Source organism: Ammospiza caudacuta, chromosome 10 (genome assembly GCF_027887145.1).
Source record: "Ammospiza caudacuta isolate bAmmCau1 chromosome 10, bAmmCau1.pri, whole genome shotgun sequence".
Taxonomy (NCBI): Eukaryota; Metazoa; Chordata; class Aves; order Passeriformes; family Passerellidae; genus Ammospiza; species Ammospiza caudacuta.
The window spans coordinates 2257568-2276564 of record NC_080602.1 but is presented as its reverse complement, the minus strand read 5'-3'; the positions used below and the strand labels follow the sequence as shown (position 1 = coordinate 2276564).

General features: G+C 52.4%; 1 protein-coding gene across 1 annotated transcript; it reads left to right on the top strand.

The window, feature by feature from the left end:
• The first annotated feature begins 7092 nt into the window (after positions 1-7092).
• LOC131562095 (serine/threonine-protein kinase pim-1-like) lies at positions 7093-17318 on the top strand. The gene is made up of 7 exons (XM_058811670.1): positions 7093-7138; positions 7592-7719; positions 14816-15403; positions 15530-15580; positions 15778-16144; positions 16787-16963; positions 17212-17318. Exons 1-7 carry the CDS (start codon positions 7093-7095, stop codon positions 17316-17318), a joined length of 1464 nt encoding a protein of 487 aa, XP_058667653.1.
• The last annotated feature ends 1679 nt before the right edge of the window (positions 17319-18997 follow it).

The following is an 18997-nucleotide window of genomic DNA, read 5'->3' as shown; positions in this document are numbered from 1 at the left end:
TGTTTGGTTTATTTCCCCCTGTGCTGCAATCAGCATTTAAGACAGGAATTTGCTCCTTGCTGTCTCTTCATGGCAGCTGCAGAGCTGCTTGTACCTGTTCTGCTCTGATAGCAGAGGGGATTTATTTAGCTCTGTCCTGCTCAGCAGTGGCAGGAAAGTGACCACATGCCTCAGTAGCACAGCTGGCATCTTCCTGTGCTCATGGAAGAGACAGGTTGATCAGGAGAATTGTTCCCGGTGGGGTTGTTAAGCTGTGCATCTGGTCTCCAGGGAAGCAAATGAAATGTGAGTGTAGTTCTGGGATGTCTGGCTTCTGTTTTTATCTCTCTTACTGATTTTCTGAATCTTTCAAATATGGCCCTGTTTATCTGTTCAGAATGCATCTGAGCTACTTTTCCAGATTGTCATGCCTGGTTGCAGAGACAATTCTCCAGAGTGATGAGTTCCCTTATTCTAAGACACACACGTCCCATATGAGGAGGCATTTAAACTTGGCAGTAGTGTCTCTCTTTCTCCACAAAGCAAAGTGACCTGTGTGCCCTGGCAGCCATCTGAAGATAGATCAGATGCATCTCATCCTTGGCTTTCCTGAGTGAGCACTGGTGAGAATGTCACTTGCAGATTGTCTCCTGTAATGATTGTCATGAGGTCCATGTTGTTCTTCAGAGCCCCATGACTTTGCAGCTTGAAATCACATAATTAGGAAAGCTGCTCAAGATGTTTTGCTCACAATTAACTGCAGGTATTGTCTGTGGCTGCAGCTGTCTCCATAGAGAGCAGCAGGCACAACTTTGCCAGGCATTTTTCTGGGGAAGGCTGTGAGAAGATCAGAGAAAAGAATGAGAAACAATTCTTATCCTCACTTGCTGCACCTGTTGTTGTGAACACGTGGAATGTGTTATGGAGATTTGTTTACCAAAGGGTAATTTCTTAATTGGCCACTGGTGATGGTGTTTTGGATTCAATTGCCCAATCTAGTCTGTCTGTATCAGACTGTCTGTGAGGGCAATGAGTTTCAGTATAGTATAGTATAGTATAGTATAGTATAGTATAATAGAGTGATTGATCAGCCTTCTGGAATCATGGAGCCCATGCTAATTATTTCCATTATGGGGATGCCATGCTATGATAATTATCACCACCAGGTCCTCATTTGGTTTTATTTTCCAGGTGAAATCTCCCTCTGATGGACACCTCCTACCCCGTGCAAAAGCCCAGGTCACATCACCTCCAGCTGTGGAAGAAACGGAGCTGCTCCAGAAGCTTCACCATCTCCTGGAAGCCAAGGGGTTTTCAGGCACGGATGGAAGGAGTGGAACTCCTCCTAGACCTGTGCACAACCAGCCCCCAGCTCATCTCCACTAACATTGCCCAAGTATGTGGGGTATCTTCGCTGCTCCTTTCCTTTAGTTCCTTTCCAAAGCCTGTAGCAGCAAAGTTAATTCAGTGTGTCTTGGCACTCTGTCCTGGCTGTTTGGGACACGCTGGTCCCTCTCACCCAGACAAATGTAATTCAGGTCCAGGCTTCAGGACAAGTTATTTCAGTCCAGCTGTATTTGTCTGGCAGGTGCCTATTGATGCTGTTCATCAGATGATGGCAGAATTTTCTGCTGGTGTAACTGCTGCTCTCTCCTACTCCCAGCTGGGTGAAGTGAAGGGAATCCAGCCCCTGAAAGCATGGCAATTGTTCTCTAGACCAAAAATGGGTTTGCATAGGGAAGAGAAGTATCAGGCTGGGTTGGTTTAAACCCAGTTGTTTTATTTAAGGATACTTCTATATACTCCATCTTGTCTTACACAGGCACAGCTCTGGCTACTCATTTCCATCCTTGTTCCTATTCCTCTTGGTAAAGACAGTGCTCACCCTTCTTGGGAGTCTTTTTTTCTCTTTGGAAAAGGAGGAAAACAACTAAGGACTCATCTCTGCCTTCTCCTCCCAGTAGCTGCTTTTTCCCTTTCTCCAGGGAAAGGTGCCTGATAATGAGGCTGTCAAGGGACTGAACCTGCTCTAATGAGATCTGTACAGCACATTACATTTCAGAAGTCCACCTGTTACTTAGAGAAATTGTCTGGATCCTGGAAGAGCTGATCAGGGCCCTGCTCTTCTCCAGACACTGGCTCTGAGACAAACAAAGAAAACTTAGATCTCCTCCAGCCATAGCTTTGGCAGAATCATAATTGCCCTCAGTACTTGAGGCAACTGTATAGAAAACCAGGCATTGTAAACATCTGCTTCCATTCAAAGCAAAGGTACTCTTTAGCAATAATAAATGGAATTGATTTAATGATTTATAGATGGAGAGAAATACCATAGCAACCATTCAGTCCCCAGCCAAACCTCCTAAAAGCAGAAGAAAATATTTCAACCAGCATGAGGTTGCGCCACCATTCCAGTGAGTGGCCCACAGGAAAACAGAGAAATTGTGCAAGCGAGTGCTGCCCTGACAGAAAGGATCACTTTCATCTTTGACATTGCTGACTGCTACAGCCACTCTTCAAACAGGGGCATTTGAATCCAGCTTTCACATTGCTTGTTCTCTTCACAGATTTTTGATTATTTTGTCCTGAGAATATCTGACAGCCACAAGAAAGTGAAGCAGAGGGCACTGGACGTGATGGCTGAAATCACAGGGGCCCTGAAAGATGCCTTGAACCCGGTGATCATTGGTTTGGTGGAAAGAATAACAAAGAACCTGAACTCAAAGGATCCCAGGGTTCGTGGGGCAGCTGTGAAAGCACTGGGAGAATCCATTGCTCATTTGGGTAAGGCTGAGCCCTGGCAGGGACTCTCCTCAGCTTCGTCTCTGTCTCTCCTGCACAAGAGAGCGCTGAGTGCCTCGACAGCTGCTCTTGTCTGGGGAACACTGCAGCTGACACCCACCAGAGGCTGTGCAGGTGCAGTCCTTATGCACCATCCCCAACAGGCTGGAATGGGATCAGCATTTCCCAACAGTCCCAGGAGCCCTTGGCTCTGTGCTGCTTGTCTGAAGAGCAAGTCCTGGGCTACAGCTCTGCTACAGTTCAGAGGCAAAGGGAGTTTGGAGTTTGCTTGGGCCCCGTCTGACTTCCCAAATGAACAGCTTTGCTGTTGGCATGAAGGGACACTGACCCATCAGAGCTTCTGCAGGGCAGCCACCTGCAAGGCTCTACATTAGAGGCATTAGCTGCCTATTTTCCACTTTTCTTCTTTGTCTTCTATGTTCAAAGGGGAACTTGTGATTCACCAAGTTCATTTCTTTAGAACAAACAGGTATGAACCCAGCTGTCAAGGATGCCTTGTTCCACGTGTTGTTTTGCGTGGGGCAAGATGGCCACAGCAATTAACTACATAGGCAAGGGCTGCTCTAAATTCCTTTGCCACACAGATTTATGTCAGCTCTGAGAATGCTGCAGTGGGGAAATATGCCTGCAAAAAGGAGTGTTGAAGAGGCAGGTCTTCAAGGGGAGCTTCCACTTTCTCCTCCCCAGCTGCTCTGTGAACTCAGGAACTGCCTGACTCAGTGCCTTTCTGTGTCCCAAGTATGGGGCTCTTCCTTTGTGCTCTGGGATGCAAAACCTTTTCACTGCTTCCATGTGACTGAACTCCTGAGGTCCCTGATGTGAAATGTTTTAACACAGCTCCAGCTACAGCAAACAACTTTGGATTTACAAATGTGAAAGGATGTGGGATCTCAGCACCTCAGGACTCATGTGCAGAGTGACCGAGACCACCCTTGGGGGGCTCGGGAGTCCTGGAATGTTGCCAGAAGTGTCTGGAGGCAGGACTTTGATCCTACACGGGAGACGACACCTGTATGAGGATGGGAGGATTTCACTGGGGTAAATGGTGAAGGGATAAGTTAATTAGAGTGTGAAACACAGGGTTTAGGATTTCTGTACAGGGGGTCTAAAGAAGTAAGATGGAGGAATTGGGGCGTGTCCTGTTCTTCTTCTTCTTCTTCTTAGCCTCCATCTTCTGTGGTGATGTTGGCACTTTGGGATTGGTTATTACTAAAAGTGCACCGGTTAATAAGGGTAGAAGGTATTGGGGAAAATTGATAAATATTGTATACATAATTTTGAGTATAAAGATAGGGGGCTCTCAGTGTGCTCATGGCTGACTTGCTGTGCAGACCTCTGTCGGGCCGAGAGAAAATCTTTTAGATAAACAACTAATAAACACTGAAGACCGAGAAAAAACCTGAAGCCACTTTTCATCCTTTGGAGCGCGGGCTGCCCAAGACCATCCCTGAGCCTTTCCAGGCCATAAAACTGCCGAGAAACCGACAAAAGGAGAGCTTTTATTTTGGAATTTAAAACCCTGCCAAGTAGGCTGGAAGGAAAGAAGAAAAGGATTCAAAAATCCACAGAAATGTACTTTATTTTATAAAATGGGGTTGGCCCTGCCCTTTCTCCTATGACCTAAGAAAAGTGAGCAGAAACGTGTGTTTCCCTTGTAGATAAAGTGTCCCTGCTGAAAGAGTTCAGCTACCAATGGAATCACCTGAGTGGCCAAGCCCTGCTGGATGTCACCGAGCGTATCACAGGCTTGGCCTCCCCTTCTGAGCCCAGAGCTCTTCCCAGGGAGCATTTACAGGGAATGCCTGTGAGCAGACAGCAGAGCAGCTCCTCCAAACCAGGAGGTGCTGAGCGTGTCCCTGCTGCCCCATGGCCAAGGCAGGTGGGTTTGGCAGGTTTTCCCTGGCTGCTGCAGAGCTGGGCAGCACCTGAGATGGGGGCGGCGCTCGGCCTGGGGCTGAGCTCTCACTGGGGCAGCTCAGAACCACCTCCAGCAAAGGGAGGGCTAAAAATGCCCCAGCTGGCTCCTCTCTGGGGAGCTCAGGGGCATCTGTGATCTTTGAGGGGAAATGGTGGCCAATGCTGTTTCAGGGCATCAGTTTGTTTTGTCCTCACAGAATTCTTGTTTTTCTCTTGGAAAGTTTTGAGGCTGAACCGTGCAGGGCCTGGGGGTCACAGCTTAGGCCAGAACTCAACAGAGGTACCAGAGGCACGGGTTTAGTGCAAGGCAGCCTCTGGGGCACAGGGACAGAAGCAGAGTGCTGAGGCTCCTGCCTGTGCTGTCAGAGGGGCCTTGGACTGAGCCTTTCAGGGTGTGCAAACAGTGTCTGCCTGTGTCAGCGCTGCCCAAAATGCTACAAATGCAGCTGATAATTGATTCCTCAGAGGAGCTTGCTGTGTCAGCCAGAGCCAAGGAATGGAAAAAGGATAATCTCAATATATAGCAGAGAAGATGATTGATAGCCTTGCTTTAACTGGGGCTAAATCCACTGCTAATTATGCCAACATCTTTGAATGCAAGGTTTAATACACTTTGTGTCTTCATTAGGAATCTCAAAAGGGCATGTTCAGTGATTGGGAATGTCAAAGGCCCTTTAAAGAGCATTTGAATAAAGTACATCTCCAGCAACAGGGAATTTAGTTTAGCTGTTCTTTGAAAGAGAGGTCATCTTTTTTAAAAAAATGATTTAACCATAAATTTGGAGTACTTTAGAAAGAGCAGATGCCCTCTCTGCAATATAGTAGGAACAGACAGGTGCTCCTCCTGTTCAGTAGTCACCAATGTCTTTAATTGCATTTAAACTCAAATGAATTCCCATTTTAAAATGGGTTCCATAACCCTTTCCTGCTAAGCAGAATTGGTTTTGGGTACTTGCAGGAGCTCTTTCATTGTTGCTGACTGCTGGTGGATTAACAGCATAGAGAAAATGAAGTCTCTTCCACCACAGAATATTAAATGGCTGCTAGATAACATTTTGTCTGATCAGAAAACAAGAATGGTCTCCAAAGCATTTCAGGTTTTGATCTCTCAGCCAAATCTGCCATGCAAGAAGCCTGTTGGTAGTAAATATTTGTCTGTGTTTGATATAGTTCAGTTCAGAAAATGAGCAGAGATATTTCAGAGACAATATGAAAAAACACTCGTATTTTGGTTATATTTGAGTCCCCTGTGTAGCATTTTTCTTTCTCTATGCCCTTATTCAAGTGGACATCATAAGAAAAAATGCCATTAAGATTGAGAGGGGAAGTGGCATTAAAATGTGGAGATGCCCAAATGCCAAGGCAATGGGGTCTGAGTAATTATCTAAGACACCCTGAGGTTTGAACCAGGTCTTTGCTGGAAGCCCCAAAAGAATTCTGCCAAAGACCCCAGCTGGCCACTGATGTTTCTCATCCAGCTGTCAGGCAGCAGCCATCTCTGGTGGGCTGGAGTTTTGAGGTGTGTTCTAACCCTGCCCTTTGCTGTGTGCCACTGAGCACAGGGAAGAGCCAGATTAGACATTTGGCACTTGGCATCAAAGTTACAAAAATGGAATAATTACTTTTATTAGAAATCTCTCCATTTCCTCTCTATGGTGCATTTCCAAATCTTCAGTGTGGGTTTAGACAACTTCTTAATGGAAATCAAAGGCAATTGGACATTTCATTCATTGTTTATGCAGAGATTGTGAAATAATTTAGTAAAGGTAGGAAGTCTGCCGCAGGGACAAGGCTCTGGTTGGAGCAATTAGTGCTGAGGGGTGGGTGGTTCTGTTTCCAGGATGCTCAGCTGCTTTGCCCGTTTCTGGACCAAGGGGCTCTGGGTGCTGTTTTGCTGCTCTTGGCCAGAGAGGCTGGCAAGAAGCAGAAGCAGAGGCAGATCCTTGTTGCAGTGAGGCTGGTGGGTAAGGAGCTGTGTCTCTGTCCCGGCAGTGCTTGTGCAGGGGGTTCATGCCAGGAGCCCTGAAGTTGCCCAGCGCGACGCCCTGCCCGTGCTCTGGCCCTGCCTGGAGAACAAGGCGCTGCCTGTGCGGAGCGCCAGCGTCCGCACCGTGGCCACCAAGCTGGCCTCTGCCCTCTGCAAGGTGATGGGCACCCAGCTGAAGGAATGTGCTGCCAGCAAGCCTCCACATGTGCGGGAAAACCTCTCCAAAATGCTGGGCTGGTGAAGGCGAGATGTTCTCCAGAAGGCTGAGGAAGCGCTGAGTTGGAAACCTCTGGATTTGCCTTTTGAGCTGTGCCAAAAATGACAAAATCCTAAGGAAGGGTGTGCATCTGCCCCACTCTCTCCATTGCCCTTCCTAGTCATGGCATGGGGGCCTGAAGCAGCTCCAGATGGAGGACAAGATGAAGGGCAGTCATGGCTCAGCCTCACACAGAGGTGAGGGGGGAGCTGGGCCAATCTCTGCTGGCAGGAAGGGTCTTGTGGCAGCCCAGAGAGGCTGTGCACATTGCCAGGGAACAGCTGTGCCCTGCATGTGCCCCTGCAATGAGCTGTGCTGCTGCCAGTGCCCCTGGAGCTGTGGGGCTGCTGAGCTGTGGGGCAGGCAGAGGAGCAGGAGGGTGCCTGTGCAGCTGAGCCATTCCTGGGGAGCACAGGGCTCTGGGCTCCCTGCTGTCCCAGGGCAGCCCAGAGGCCAGGCTGGGCCTGTGCCAGCTCTGGGCAAGTGGCTCAGGGTTTGCCCTGGCCTGCCTCAGTGTCTGCCAGCAGGAGCATGTTTCCCTGTGCAGCTGTTTACACATCTCCAGGAAATGTGTCCCATGAAATACAGAGCTTCAGATGCTTTAGGTTTGCATTGTGGCCTCTGTTAAACTTTGTGTCTCCATTTTGCAGATCTGGCTGGTTACAGTCTTACCGAGAAGTTGTCTCGGGACACTTCCGATGTTCTCTCACCCACAAAGTCCTTGTCTCTCATCCAGAAGAGCTCTCTATCCTCCAAGCTCAGGAAGAAGCTGCCGCCTGTATGGAGAGTGCTTGAAGAAAAGGATTGATGCGTTAGGCTTCATAGTTATAGATGTACATATGTTCTGATCTTTAGATGTAGTTTTGAATTAATGTGTTTTGATTCTGTCTTTAAGTTTTGATGACATGTCTTTAATTCTATATATTTCATTTTGATGATGAAAAAAAAGTAAATAAATAAACAAAATCGAAAAAACCAAGAGGAGAATGTGAGACCAGGACCTGCTGGCGTAGAGATTATGGGAGTGCAGCTCACTCAGTGTGCCAGTGTCTCACCACATCCTTTCCTCATTGGGCCTCTCCTCTTCCACTTTGGCCATGTTATCTTTGTGTCATTTGTGCTGCTCTTTGTTACTTAGCATTACAACAGTCACCTGTTGACCTGTTTGAGGGACAATGGATCCAAAAGATCCTGTATAATCAAAGGTTTTCTACCTAGGTGTGTTCTGTGCTCACCAAAGGCCTGAGCAAAGAAACCAAGAGAAGTGTGCCCAAATCCCAAAGCTTTTCTCCTTTGCAATCTCCCACAGATCTGGCTCACAGGTGTCTTCAATCACAATTCCATAGGTAAGAAGAGGTCATGTATTTCACTGGGAAATGATGCACTGCTTTGGCAAAGTCACCCATATGTATATTTATCCGGGACAGCAGTGCAGCTGTGTTGTTTGCACCTTGTTTGCAGAAGGATGAGTGCCCTGGGAGGCCAATAACAAGTGACAAGGGCTCCTCAAATCTGCACTGCAGCCTGGGTGCCATTCAGCCCAGAGCTAGGGGATCATTTGTTCCCGTGGATCAGTGCTTGCCAGTGGAATGAATTCCTGCACAGCTGGAAGAAGCAATTCTGGATTCAGCTCCAGCTCTTGGTGGGCAGCATGATCATTGACAATGCTGCCCTTCCAGAAATTATTCTGCAGTTTCCTTTCATAGTCATTTGAAGCTTTTAAACTTCACATTTCAATTTGCTTTGCATTAGGGTAAAACACTTCTGGGCCCAGTGCAAGCTGTAACCTTTTGACAGGAAAGTCCTCATGGTTGCCAGCTTCTGATGTTACACAATGTCACCTGGCTGCCTGTGTTTGCTTAGCTCTGGGTCTAGTCCCGGCCTAGCAAAGCCCAGGCAGGGTGGAACGTTGCAGGGAAAACTGGTCCATGAGCTTATGGGGTTGCCATCAGCAGCAGAGTCAATGTGCCCTTTGGGGACTTCTCTGGAGACAAAATTAGGGACCTACCCCATGCCACAATATTCTCTTAGATCTTTCTGAAATATCCTAGAAAAGGCTGTGAAACTTCACATCTCCTTGCACACCCACTGTTTGAAGAGGGGCATTTTTGTCCCTCCTCAAAGTCATTGCTCTTGCACACCAGAAACATGAACATCAACCAACAGGAATGATGCATGGTCCTGCTGCTGCTGCTCCAGAGCACTGGGCAGTGCAGACCTGGGTGTTACCAATATGAGCACTTAATTAGCATTTCATGCTCCTTCAAGCTGTCCAGATCTCAGGGCTTTTTGTTTCAAAGCAGCCACTGCACCATCTCTAGAGAAGAACAGGAAATGGGAAACAGAGACTGCCAGCCTTGCAGGGGTGTGAGAGAAAACCTGACGTGTCTGCATCAAAAGATGAATGGGAAGAGTGTAATTGCCAAAGCAAATGCTTTGTTAGGATAGCAGAAGCAGTTCTTTACTGCATGCTTGCATGAAGATCATTTGGAATCTCCTTTTTGTGTCTCATGCAGAAAAGGAGCTCTTAATAATACCACGCTACATAAACCAGATTGGGATGTAGCTCTGTAGTGGTTCACAATGAAGCAGACGGCCTGCTTTGTCACTGCCAGCCCTGCTGAGCCTGCGAGGGACCATAGTGTATCCCATGCCTGTTTTGCCTCCAAGCAGAGCTTGGTTTTCCTCATTAGTGTGAAGTAATTACAAGAGTAATAAAATGGACAATTAGACTGGCCGCTTTGGAGGATACGCTCATGCTTTGGCATGTCAGTCCTGTACCTCATGCACCCAAGGCTTGTTACTCATCATGAAATATTTTAACAAAAAACCTCCGCTCTCATGTTACATCTGAATAAAACTGCATCAGATCATCAAGCATTCTGCTGACAGGAACAAGACAAGAGCCTTCCGACACTCACTTGCAGCTGTCCCGGATTGCTGCAGCCCTTTGTGCAAAGCTGCTGCAGACAGAGTGTTTGGAGTTGGTTTGGGCCTTTATGAAAGATCTGTGGAGCAGTGTGCAGGGCTCTCCTGGCAGGAAACTGTTTGTCCAAGCCCAGGGACACGGTGCCGGCAGGAGCGGAGCGGCCCCGCTCCCAGCCCGAGAGTCTGTGGGCTGAGCCACGCCGGGGAGACAAGGCAGCGAGGGGCTCCAGCCCAGCTGCTTCACTGCCCTGCCCGCTCCATGGAGCTCTGCCGTGGGAGAAAGCCGACACCGGATGAGTCCCCGAGCTTCCATCAGCTGCTGGAACTGCTCCGTGACAGCTCCTGTTCTTCCGAGAGAGACCCCGGCGCCTTCTTGGAACGCGTGTCATGGGGGATTCTGTTTGATAATAAACTGTTGGGGGTTTTCCACTTCCATCCATTAGTAATAATTTCCCATTGCTGGAAAGGGATTGCAGGAACACTTTAGAGGAGACGACTTATTGCACAGTATCCTGTTTGAAGTTGTCTCAAACTGTGTGAGACAGATGGCTTCACACAGGAGCATCCCCAAGGCTGCTGAGGGGAAGGCACAGAGGAAGACAAACCCAGTATTTCTGAGGGAACTCCTTGACACCAAACCAACCTGAGTTGTCAAACAGCAGACCTGATGTTTCGAGACATGGGCCACAGGGGAAACCTTTCAGTGTGTTTGGTCCAGGCTGGGCTATGCTTGAGGAAAAGGTGTGTCAGTGTGTTGGATAATACTCTTTTCTTGACCTAGAGATGGGGCAACTGAGAGGTGTTTTAAAAACTTCTATTCCATTTTCAGTCTCATGAGAAGGGTGAGACAATACAGATGTTATCATTCACGCCATCACAATCAGAAGCCAACTACTTCCTAAATATTTTACATTATAAGCGTTTCTTGGTCTATCAGCCTTTTGCCATGCCATGTTGTAGATGCCTTAAAGCCAATTATTTAAAACTACTCTTTGTGGGTCCCACTACAATGCATCTTTCATAGCTCTGTTTTTCCAAAATCTTATTTGCAAGGCCATCTTTTGAAACTTTTTTCCAGCTGCATTTCTCTCTCAACAATATCTGTCCTATTCCATGGAAATTTTTAAGTTAGCATTTCTTGTCTCAAGATTTATATACAGATTCATACTTTGTGGGCCTTCTATTAGGCTCTAAAAACTTTCTACAAATCCATTTCCCACATCAGTGGACTTGGCTCCTTCTCTCCTCATTGTGCCTGGCAAGCACAGGAGCCCAGAGCTCCTGCAGAACCCATCCCAGCACTCAGTGGGAGCAAACTTGTGTCCAGTCCTCACCCGGAGCTGCGGTGCCCAGCATTCCACCACTCTGGAATGAGGAACTGTTCCTGCTCTTTCAGAAGGAGCTAAGGAGCTTTGGCCTTCAGATCAATTGTCTGCAGGCTCCTGCAGTGCCTGGTGCTGTTCCCTTGCCAGCGGCACCCCAGGCCAGGGGGGCACATCTGGGCTGCTGTGTCTGGCTCTGGGGCTCCCTGTTCTGGGCAGTGAGGAGGAGCTGCAGAGGCTCTGCAGGACTGACAGGATGGGCTTTGGGGCTGGCAGGAGAAGCTGAGGGTCCTGGGCTGCTGGAGCTTCTGAAGAGGAGGCCTAGAGCTCCTCCTGCAACTGGTCCAAGGGTAGTTCCAGAGAATCCCAGAATTAGCAAGGTTGGAAAAGATCTTGGAGATCATCAAGTCCAGCCTGTGCCCTGAAACCGCCTTGTCTCCCCTGAGCCTCCTCTTCTCCAGGATAAACAACCCCAGCTCCCTCAGCTGCTCCTCACAGGACTTGTGCTCCACACCCCTCCCCAGCCTTGCTACCCTTCTCTGGACACGCTCCAGCCACTCCATGTCCTAAATTGGGGGCCCAGAAGTGGACACAGCACTCAAGGTGCTGCCCAAGCAGTGCTGAGCACAGGGGAAGAATCCCAGCCCTGCTCCTGCTGGCCACACCATTCCTGAGCCAGGCCAGGAGCCATTGGCCTCCTTGGCCACCTGGGCACACTGCTGGCTCATGTCCAGCCTGCTGTCCATCAGTGTCCCCACGTCCCTTTCTGCCTGGCTGCTGTCCAGCCCCTCTGGCACCTTGCTAAAGGAGGGAGGCAGGGAGGGAACGGGTCCAGATCCAGTCCTTCCTGAAATGTGGTGTTTGCTGGCACTGCCAGTTCCCAGATCTTGATATTTCCCTATTCTGGTACAGCCCAAGTCCAGCAACTTGCTGGCAAAGAATTCCAAAACCAAGCAAAGACCTGGTACCTACAGCAACCCGATCTCGGGTTTGCTGACACCACCAGTACCCAGATCAGGAATGTTTCAGATGCTTGCACAGCCTAATTCCAGCAGTTTGCTGGCATAGAAAATTAGCATCTGGAAATTTCTCAGTGCCAGCAAAACCTAAATGCAGCAATTTTCTGGCAAAGAAAGCCAGAACCCAGCAGCTTCCCGGTGCTGCCACCAGCACCACCCAGATCTGGTGTTTGCTGCACAAGCGCCCCGATCTTGAAATTTCCCTGTCCTGGCACAGCCCAAGTCCAGCAATTTGCTGGCACAGAAAGCCAAAATCCGGCAATTTCCTGATGCCAATACAGGTGCCCAGACCTGGTGTTTGCTGCCACTGCCAGTGCTCACATCTGGATATTTCCCTGTTCTGGCAGAGCCAAGTCCAGCAATTTTCTGGTCAAGAAAGCCAAAATGTGGCAATTCCCTGCTACTGTCATTGGCAATGCCAAGATCCGGTGTTTGCTGGCACCACCAGTGCCCAGATGCGGGAATTGCCCGGTGCCAGCACAGCCCAAGTCTAGTGATTTCTGGCAAAGAAAGCCAAAACCTTGCAAATACCTGGTACCTACAGCAACCCAGTCTTGTGTTTGCTGACACCACAAGTGCCCAGATCCAGAATTTTTCAGGTTCCTGCACAGCATAATTCCAGCAATATGCTGGCACTGAAAGTTAGCATTTGGCAATTTCCTGGTGCTGGCACATTCCCTACCCAGATCTGGTGTGCACTGGCACTGCCAGTGCCCACATCTGGCAATTTCCCTCTTCTGGCACCACCCGTGTCCAGAATTTGTTGGCAAAGTAAGCTAAAACCTGTCAATTTCCCCTTGCCAGCACTGCACAATCTGGAGTTTGCTGGCCGCAGGATCCCAAGAAAGAAGGAAGGAAAGAAGGAAGACAAAGAGGAAGGCATCCAGATACAGTCCTGCCTGGAGCCTGGAGCCTGAAATGGGCTGTTTGCTGCCACTGCCAGTGCCCAGATCTGGAAATTTCCCTATTCTGGCACAGCCCAAGTGCAGCAATTTGCTGGCACAGAAATCCAAAACCTGTGGCAGCTTCCTCTTACTGGCTCTGGCACCACCCACATCTTGCGTTTCATGTAACCAGAACCCAGATTTGGAAATTTCTCAGTGCCAGCAGAGCACAAATCCAGCAGATTTCTATCACTGGCAACGACATCACCTAGATCTGGTGTTTGCTGGCAACGCCAGTGCCCAGATCTGAAAACTTCCTAGTGCTGGCACAGCCCAAGTCCAGCGATTTGCTGGCACAGAAAGCCAAAATTTGGAAATCTGCAGGTTCTGGCTCCAGCACCATCCAGCTCTGGTGTTAGCTGAGACCACCAGTGCTCAGACTTGGAAACTTCCTGATGCCTTCACAGCCCATGTCTAGCAATTGTTTTTTAGCTAGCTGGGGCAGGGAAGTTCCTTGGACTGTGACTTTCTTTTTTCTTGGAACTGTTTACACCTGCTCTGGACTGAAAACCCAGACAAACACCGACAGCAGCAGCTCACACCTGTGGCCCCCCGAGCTCTGGGACGCTGCATTCCAGCACCAGAGGGACTTAGAAGAGACCGAGGGAGCCAACTACAACCCACAAAAAGGACCTTCTGAATTTGCCATCTCTTCAGCACTGTCCGAGGTTTTATTTAATATTATTCATTTTTCATGCTTGTGAATACTTTACTTGTTAAACAAACTGGGGTTTTTAACTTTTCTCAAGGGAAGTCTTTTCCTGAACTAGTCGGGGAGGGGACGCTTGAACTTGCTTTCTAGATGGACCCCTTTTGGAGATTTCCTCCCAAAATTTGCCCTAAACCAGAACAGTCACAATGAAAACTTCACATGTGGCATAATTCCCTGATGGAAAATCTTGCAACAGAAACTTGACCTCGTTCTCCATGAGAGGTTCTTGGGGAGAGCAGACAGGAGGAGATTCCTGGAAAACTGAAACAGCTTTCCAGAAGTAAAATGAAAATGAAAGAAACAATCTAAGATGTTTTCCCTTATCTATTTCTATGCTCCCCTTTTTCATGTTGCATCCCAGTAATTCCAGATGCATCTCATCTCTAAGATCGATGACGTAGTGATTTTTAGACACTAAAATACCATGAGCCACACACAGTTTTCCTTCCCCTGTTTTTACTGCAAAGCAACACTGGAGATGTAAATGCAGTGCTGGGCTCAGGTGGGAATCCTACCCCAAGGGAAGGTGGCCCGACAGTGTTTGCCCCTCAGCAAGGACAATGCACAGCAGCGAGCGAGGGGATCACTGTGCCAGCGTGCAGGAGTCAGGGCTCTGCATTTGGGCTCAAGGCTGCAAAGTTCCCGTGTTTGGGCAGACGGAGGGGCTGTCCCCGGGGCGCGCGGGGCTCGAACGTGGGGCTCGTGGGGCGAGCGGGGAACGGACACGGGGACGAACGGCCCCGGTGCTTCAGTTGCAGCGGCGGCAGCGGCGGCAGCAGCAGCGGCGACAGCAGCAGCAGCAAACAGATAGTTTTAAGCACTCTTTCTATTTCTCTTTTTCTTTCTCTTCTTCTTTCTCTTTCTCTCCCTTTCCCGCTGTCGGGCACCCTTCTCTCGGGGTCCCTTGTCCGGCGTCCCTCTCCTCTCCCCTCCTCCCTCCCCCCTGCAGGGCAGGGCCATGCCCCCGGCCCGCCCCCGGCCCCGGGCGGGGCTGCCCCGTGCCCGGCCCCGGCCGTCCCGCCGCGGTCTCGCCTCCGCCCGGCTCTGGGTGTACTGGCGGTGGCGCTGCTGGGCGGGCATCAGTGCCTGGGGCTGGGGCGGCATCGCCGCCCTTCGGCTCCGCCTGGCCCGAGCCCGGCCCCGGACCCGACCTCGGCCCCGCCCCCGGCCACAGCCCCGGCGCCGGCCCCGGCCCCGGCTTCTCCCGGGGCCCGCGGAGCACACACGCGGCGCGGCCGCTCCCGCCGCCTCCACTGCGGCTTCCCCGGCCCGAGCTCCGCCGCTCGGCAGCGCGGCCGCCGGCCCCGAGCCTCCCGTGCCGCGTTCCTGGGAGCGAACGCCTGGGCATGGCCGGCCCGGGGCGGGTGAGGGGCGCTCGGGGGCCGTTGCTGGACCCGGGCCGAGCGCTGACAGCCGCGTCCCGCCCGCAGGGACGGCGCAGGAGGCCCTGCAGGAGCGGTACCGGCTGGGATCGCTGCTGGGGCGCGGCGGCTTCGGCAGAGTCTTCGCGGCCACGCGGCTCTCGGACGGCGCCCCGGTGAGCGGCGGGGCCGGCGGCGGGCGCAGGAGGAGGAGGGGATGCAGGAGGAGGAGGGCGGAGAGCGGAGGATGGGGCTCGCAGTACGGGCAGCGAGCTCACCCCGCTGCTGCCCTTGGCTTGCAGGTGGCCATCAAAAGGGTGCCACGGAACCGCGTCCGGCACTGGGGCGAGCTGGTGAGTGAGCGGGGCCAGCAGCCGGGGCTGCCGGCCGGGGATGAGCCGGGGCCCGGCACGGTGGGAGCCGCCAGGACGCCCCGAGGGAGAGCGGGCGTGGGGCCAGCGCAGGGCGCAGAGCATCCCGGGCTGGCTGAGGGCTTCCCCAGACCCGGCACGGCATCGGCCCCACTGACGGCGTCGTGCTCCTTCCGCAGCCCGACGGCACCAGCGCACCCCTGGAGGTTGTGCTGCTGACCAAGGTGTCTACTGGCTTCCCCGGTGTGGTCCAGCTGCTGGAGTGGCTCGAGCTCCCCAACTGCATCGTGATGGTGCTGGAGCGGCCAGAGCAGTGTCAGGACCTGCAGCGTTTCATTCGGGCACGGCGGTTCCTGCCCGAGGAGGAGGCGCGGGAGCTGTTCCGCCAGGTGCTGGAGGCCGTGCGGCACTGCACCAGCTGCGGGGTCCTGCACAGGGACATCAAGCCAGAGAACATCCTGGTTGACCTGGACACCGGGCAGGCCAAACTGATTGACTTTGGCTGTGGCACCTACCTGCAGGACACAGTCTACACTCACTTTGCAGGTGAGCCTACACAGGGCTGTGCTCCCGCTGCTGACATCTCATGGCCCAACATCTCCCAGCCCAAGCTGGCTGTGGCAGCGGGGATTCTCCCTTTTGCTGCCAGTCAGGGCACTGAATCTTCAGCTGAGTTACTTTAGAGCAGGGCTGGGTGGGCAGCCATCTTCCAGCCCTGCAGGCAGCCTTTGCCAGCCACTCTGCCCAGGACTGGGGCTTGGCTGGGGCAGCCAGCCCGACCAAACCCCCCGTGGGTGGGGGTAGCAGAGAGGGAGGGCGGAACCTGTGCCCCAGCCACTTTGGTGTGCAGATGAGAGGAAGGGCTTGGACTGCTCCACTCGCCCTGTTTGCCTTGGCTTCATAATATTTTTGGGGCAATGCAGGCAGGGAGGATATGGGCAGGTTTTTTCCCCAGCATGGAGTGGGTTTTTCCTTTGCATGTCATGGTTGAGCCTAGCCAGGGCTGCCCTCTTCCAGCACCAGAGGCTTCTTTTCCAACCCTAACTTTGTGCACAAGTCCCAGGTGCTGGCGAGAGGGCAGTGGTCACCCTGTGTGCCCCTGATGCAGCCCCCGCAGGTGCAGGGATGCTGGGGCCAGGCTCTGGGAGAAGCAGCATCCCCCTGATGAACTCCATCTGTATTCCATAGGAACACTGTCGTACAGCCCCCCGGAATGGAACGACTTTGGCTGGTACCATGGCGAGGCAGCAACGGTCTGGTCCCTGGGCATCCTGCTGCACCAGATGGTCTGCGGGGAGCACCCTTTCAGGAGGGGCCAGAACCTCAGCTGGGGCCAGCTCCCGCTGCCACAACGGCTCTCTCAAGGTGGATCCTCTTGTCTGGGCACGGGGGGAATGCCAGTGCTGGGAGCCAGCAGCAGGCTCGTGGGCATCCCGCTCTGGCAGCTGCTGAGGAGGTGGCACATGTCCTGCTCTCCTCCAAAACAGGGAATTGATGGGAAAGTTTAGGCCCAGCTCTGAGCACATCCAGCATGGCCTGGGCATGGGAATAGTGGGGCAAAGCAGACAGGAGCCTTCTCTGGCTGACCTTCAGTTTCTGCTTTTTCTCCCCAGAGTGCAAAGACCTGATCAGGTGGTGTTTATCCGTGAACTCCTTGGACAGACCCACACTGGAAGACCTGTTCTGTGATCCTTGGATGTGGGATATTCCTCTGCCATAGAAGAAGGGAGAGAGCCACAGGCACACTTTGATCCAGAGCCCTGGTAAGTTCCTACTCCACATGTGCCTTGGCAGTCAGAAGCAAAGGAACCCAGAGTTTTTTGTGCTGCCAGTGTCACAGCACCGGGGTCATGGGATGGGAACACGCAGCCCTTGTGCTGGAGCTGAGCTGCTCTGCCCAGCACTGGTGGCCGCCATCCCAGCTGGTTTTGCTTGTCCTGGTTCCCTGACAGCTGGGGCCCTGGGCAGAGCCCTGAGAGCCTGGTCTGCCCCCAGGGAAGGAGAAGGAGCCCCTGGAGAAGCTGTACCGGGTGGGGATGATGCTGCTGCTGCTGCTGCTGGAGACAGCGAGGGTGACATCAGTAATGACAAGCTCTTCTCAGCCTGGCCACGGGAGGCTGAAGGTGATGGACTTTGATTCTGGCACCTTCTTCAAAGCCAAACTCCACAGGGAATTTGCAGGTGAGTCCCCACCCAGGGAAATTCTGCCAGATTTGGGCATTGCCCAGCATGGCGGGGAACCAAAGGCTCCCCCTTTGCTGGGGCAGATGCAACTCATTCTTCAGTGGCTGCCCAGCTGCTTTTGGCAGGGCTGGGAGGATGGGCTGGGGTGGGTACGAAATGGGAGTGGGCTCCTGGCCCTGCCAACAGCCCCAGCACCCACCGTGCCCCGGGCTGGGGCTGGGGCAGCCAGCCCGACACAAACAAAGCCCATGGTGGGAGCAGAGGTGGGACTCCAGAACCTGTGCACAGCTGCTTTGCTGTGCAGGCAAGGAAGGGCTGGGCTGCTCCACTGCCCTTGTTTGCTTTGGGGTCACCGTGATTTTGGGGGGGCAGTGCAGGGGGGAAGAGAGAAAGTGTGGGTTTCTCACAGCCATGGCTGGGTTTTTCCCTACCATGTAGGGGTTGGGCCTTCCTCAAGGGCCTGACAGAGATAAGAGTTTTTACCGTTTTTCTTTTTTTCCCTTTTTGTCTCTAAACTCTTTTCAATAATGTGTTTTTTGTTATTCCAGAGGAAGCATTCGAGGTGGTCCAGTGTGGATGGGGAAGTGCTTGGGAGCAGCTGTGGCGTGGATGGGCCGTGCCCTTGAAGAAGGCTGAGGACATCGTTTGGGAGCAGCTTTTCTTGCAGCCGTGGCTGGCGTGAGGTGGGTCCCTGTGTGCTTGGCAGGGTGGTATCAGAGCTTTTGGGAGCTGGCAGCGAGCACAGGAGCATCCTGCTCTGGGCAGCTGCTGAGGGCTGGATGTGCCCTGGCTGGCTGCAGGCTGGGCACATGTGCTGCCCTCCTGCTCTGTGCCAAAGGCAGCAGGGATGGGCAGCTCTGGGCACAGCTCTGGGCACAGCCAGCATGGCCTGGGCACCGCAGGCCTTGGCACAAGGGCACAGGAGCCCTCAGCTGACGGGCGGTTTCTGCTTTCTCTCCTTGCAGCCGGGCTCTGCGGCTGCTGAGGCTGCTCTGGGCTCTGCCAGGGCTCAGCTGGGCTCAGCCCTGGGCCCAGCTGGGCTGGCTCTGCCCTCACATTGCTCTGACAGCTCTGCATCAGACGAGCCCGTTGCGAGCACAGCGCCTGAGCTTTCTGCTTTGGCAGGTGAGTGAGACTCTGCTGCAGGCCCAGAGATTGCAGCTGGGGACACACATCCAATTGGCAAGGACCCAAACTCTCCACAGTCCCAGCTGA

Bases quoted from the DNA above. Each gene is read 5' to 3' on its own strand.
- LOC131562095 (XM_058811670.1), top strand. From the start codon at position 7,093: ATGGAGGACAAGATGAAGGGCAGTCATGGCTCAGCCTCACACAGAG. The intron at 7,139-7,591 runs GTGAGGGGGGAG...TCCATTTTGCAG, and splicing joins TGGCTCAGCCTCACACAGAG to ATCTGGCTGGTTACAGTCTT. The intron at 15,581-15,777 runs GTGAGTGAGCGG...CTCCTTCCGCAG, and splicing joins TCCGGCACTGGGGCGAGCTG to CCCGACGGCACCAGCGCACC.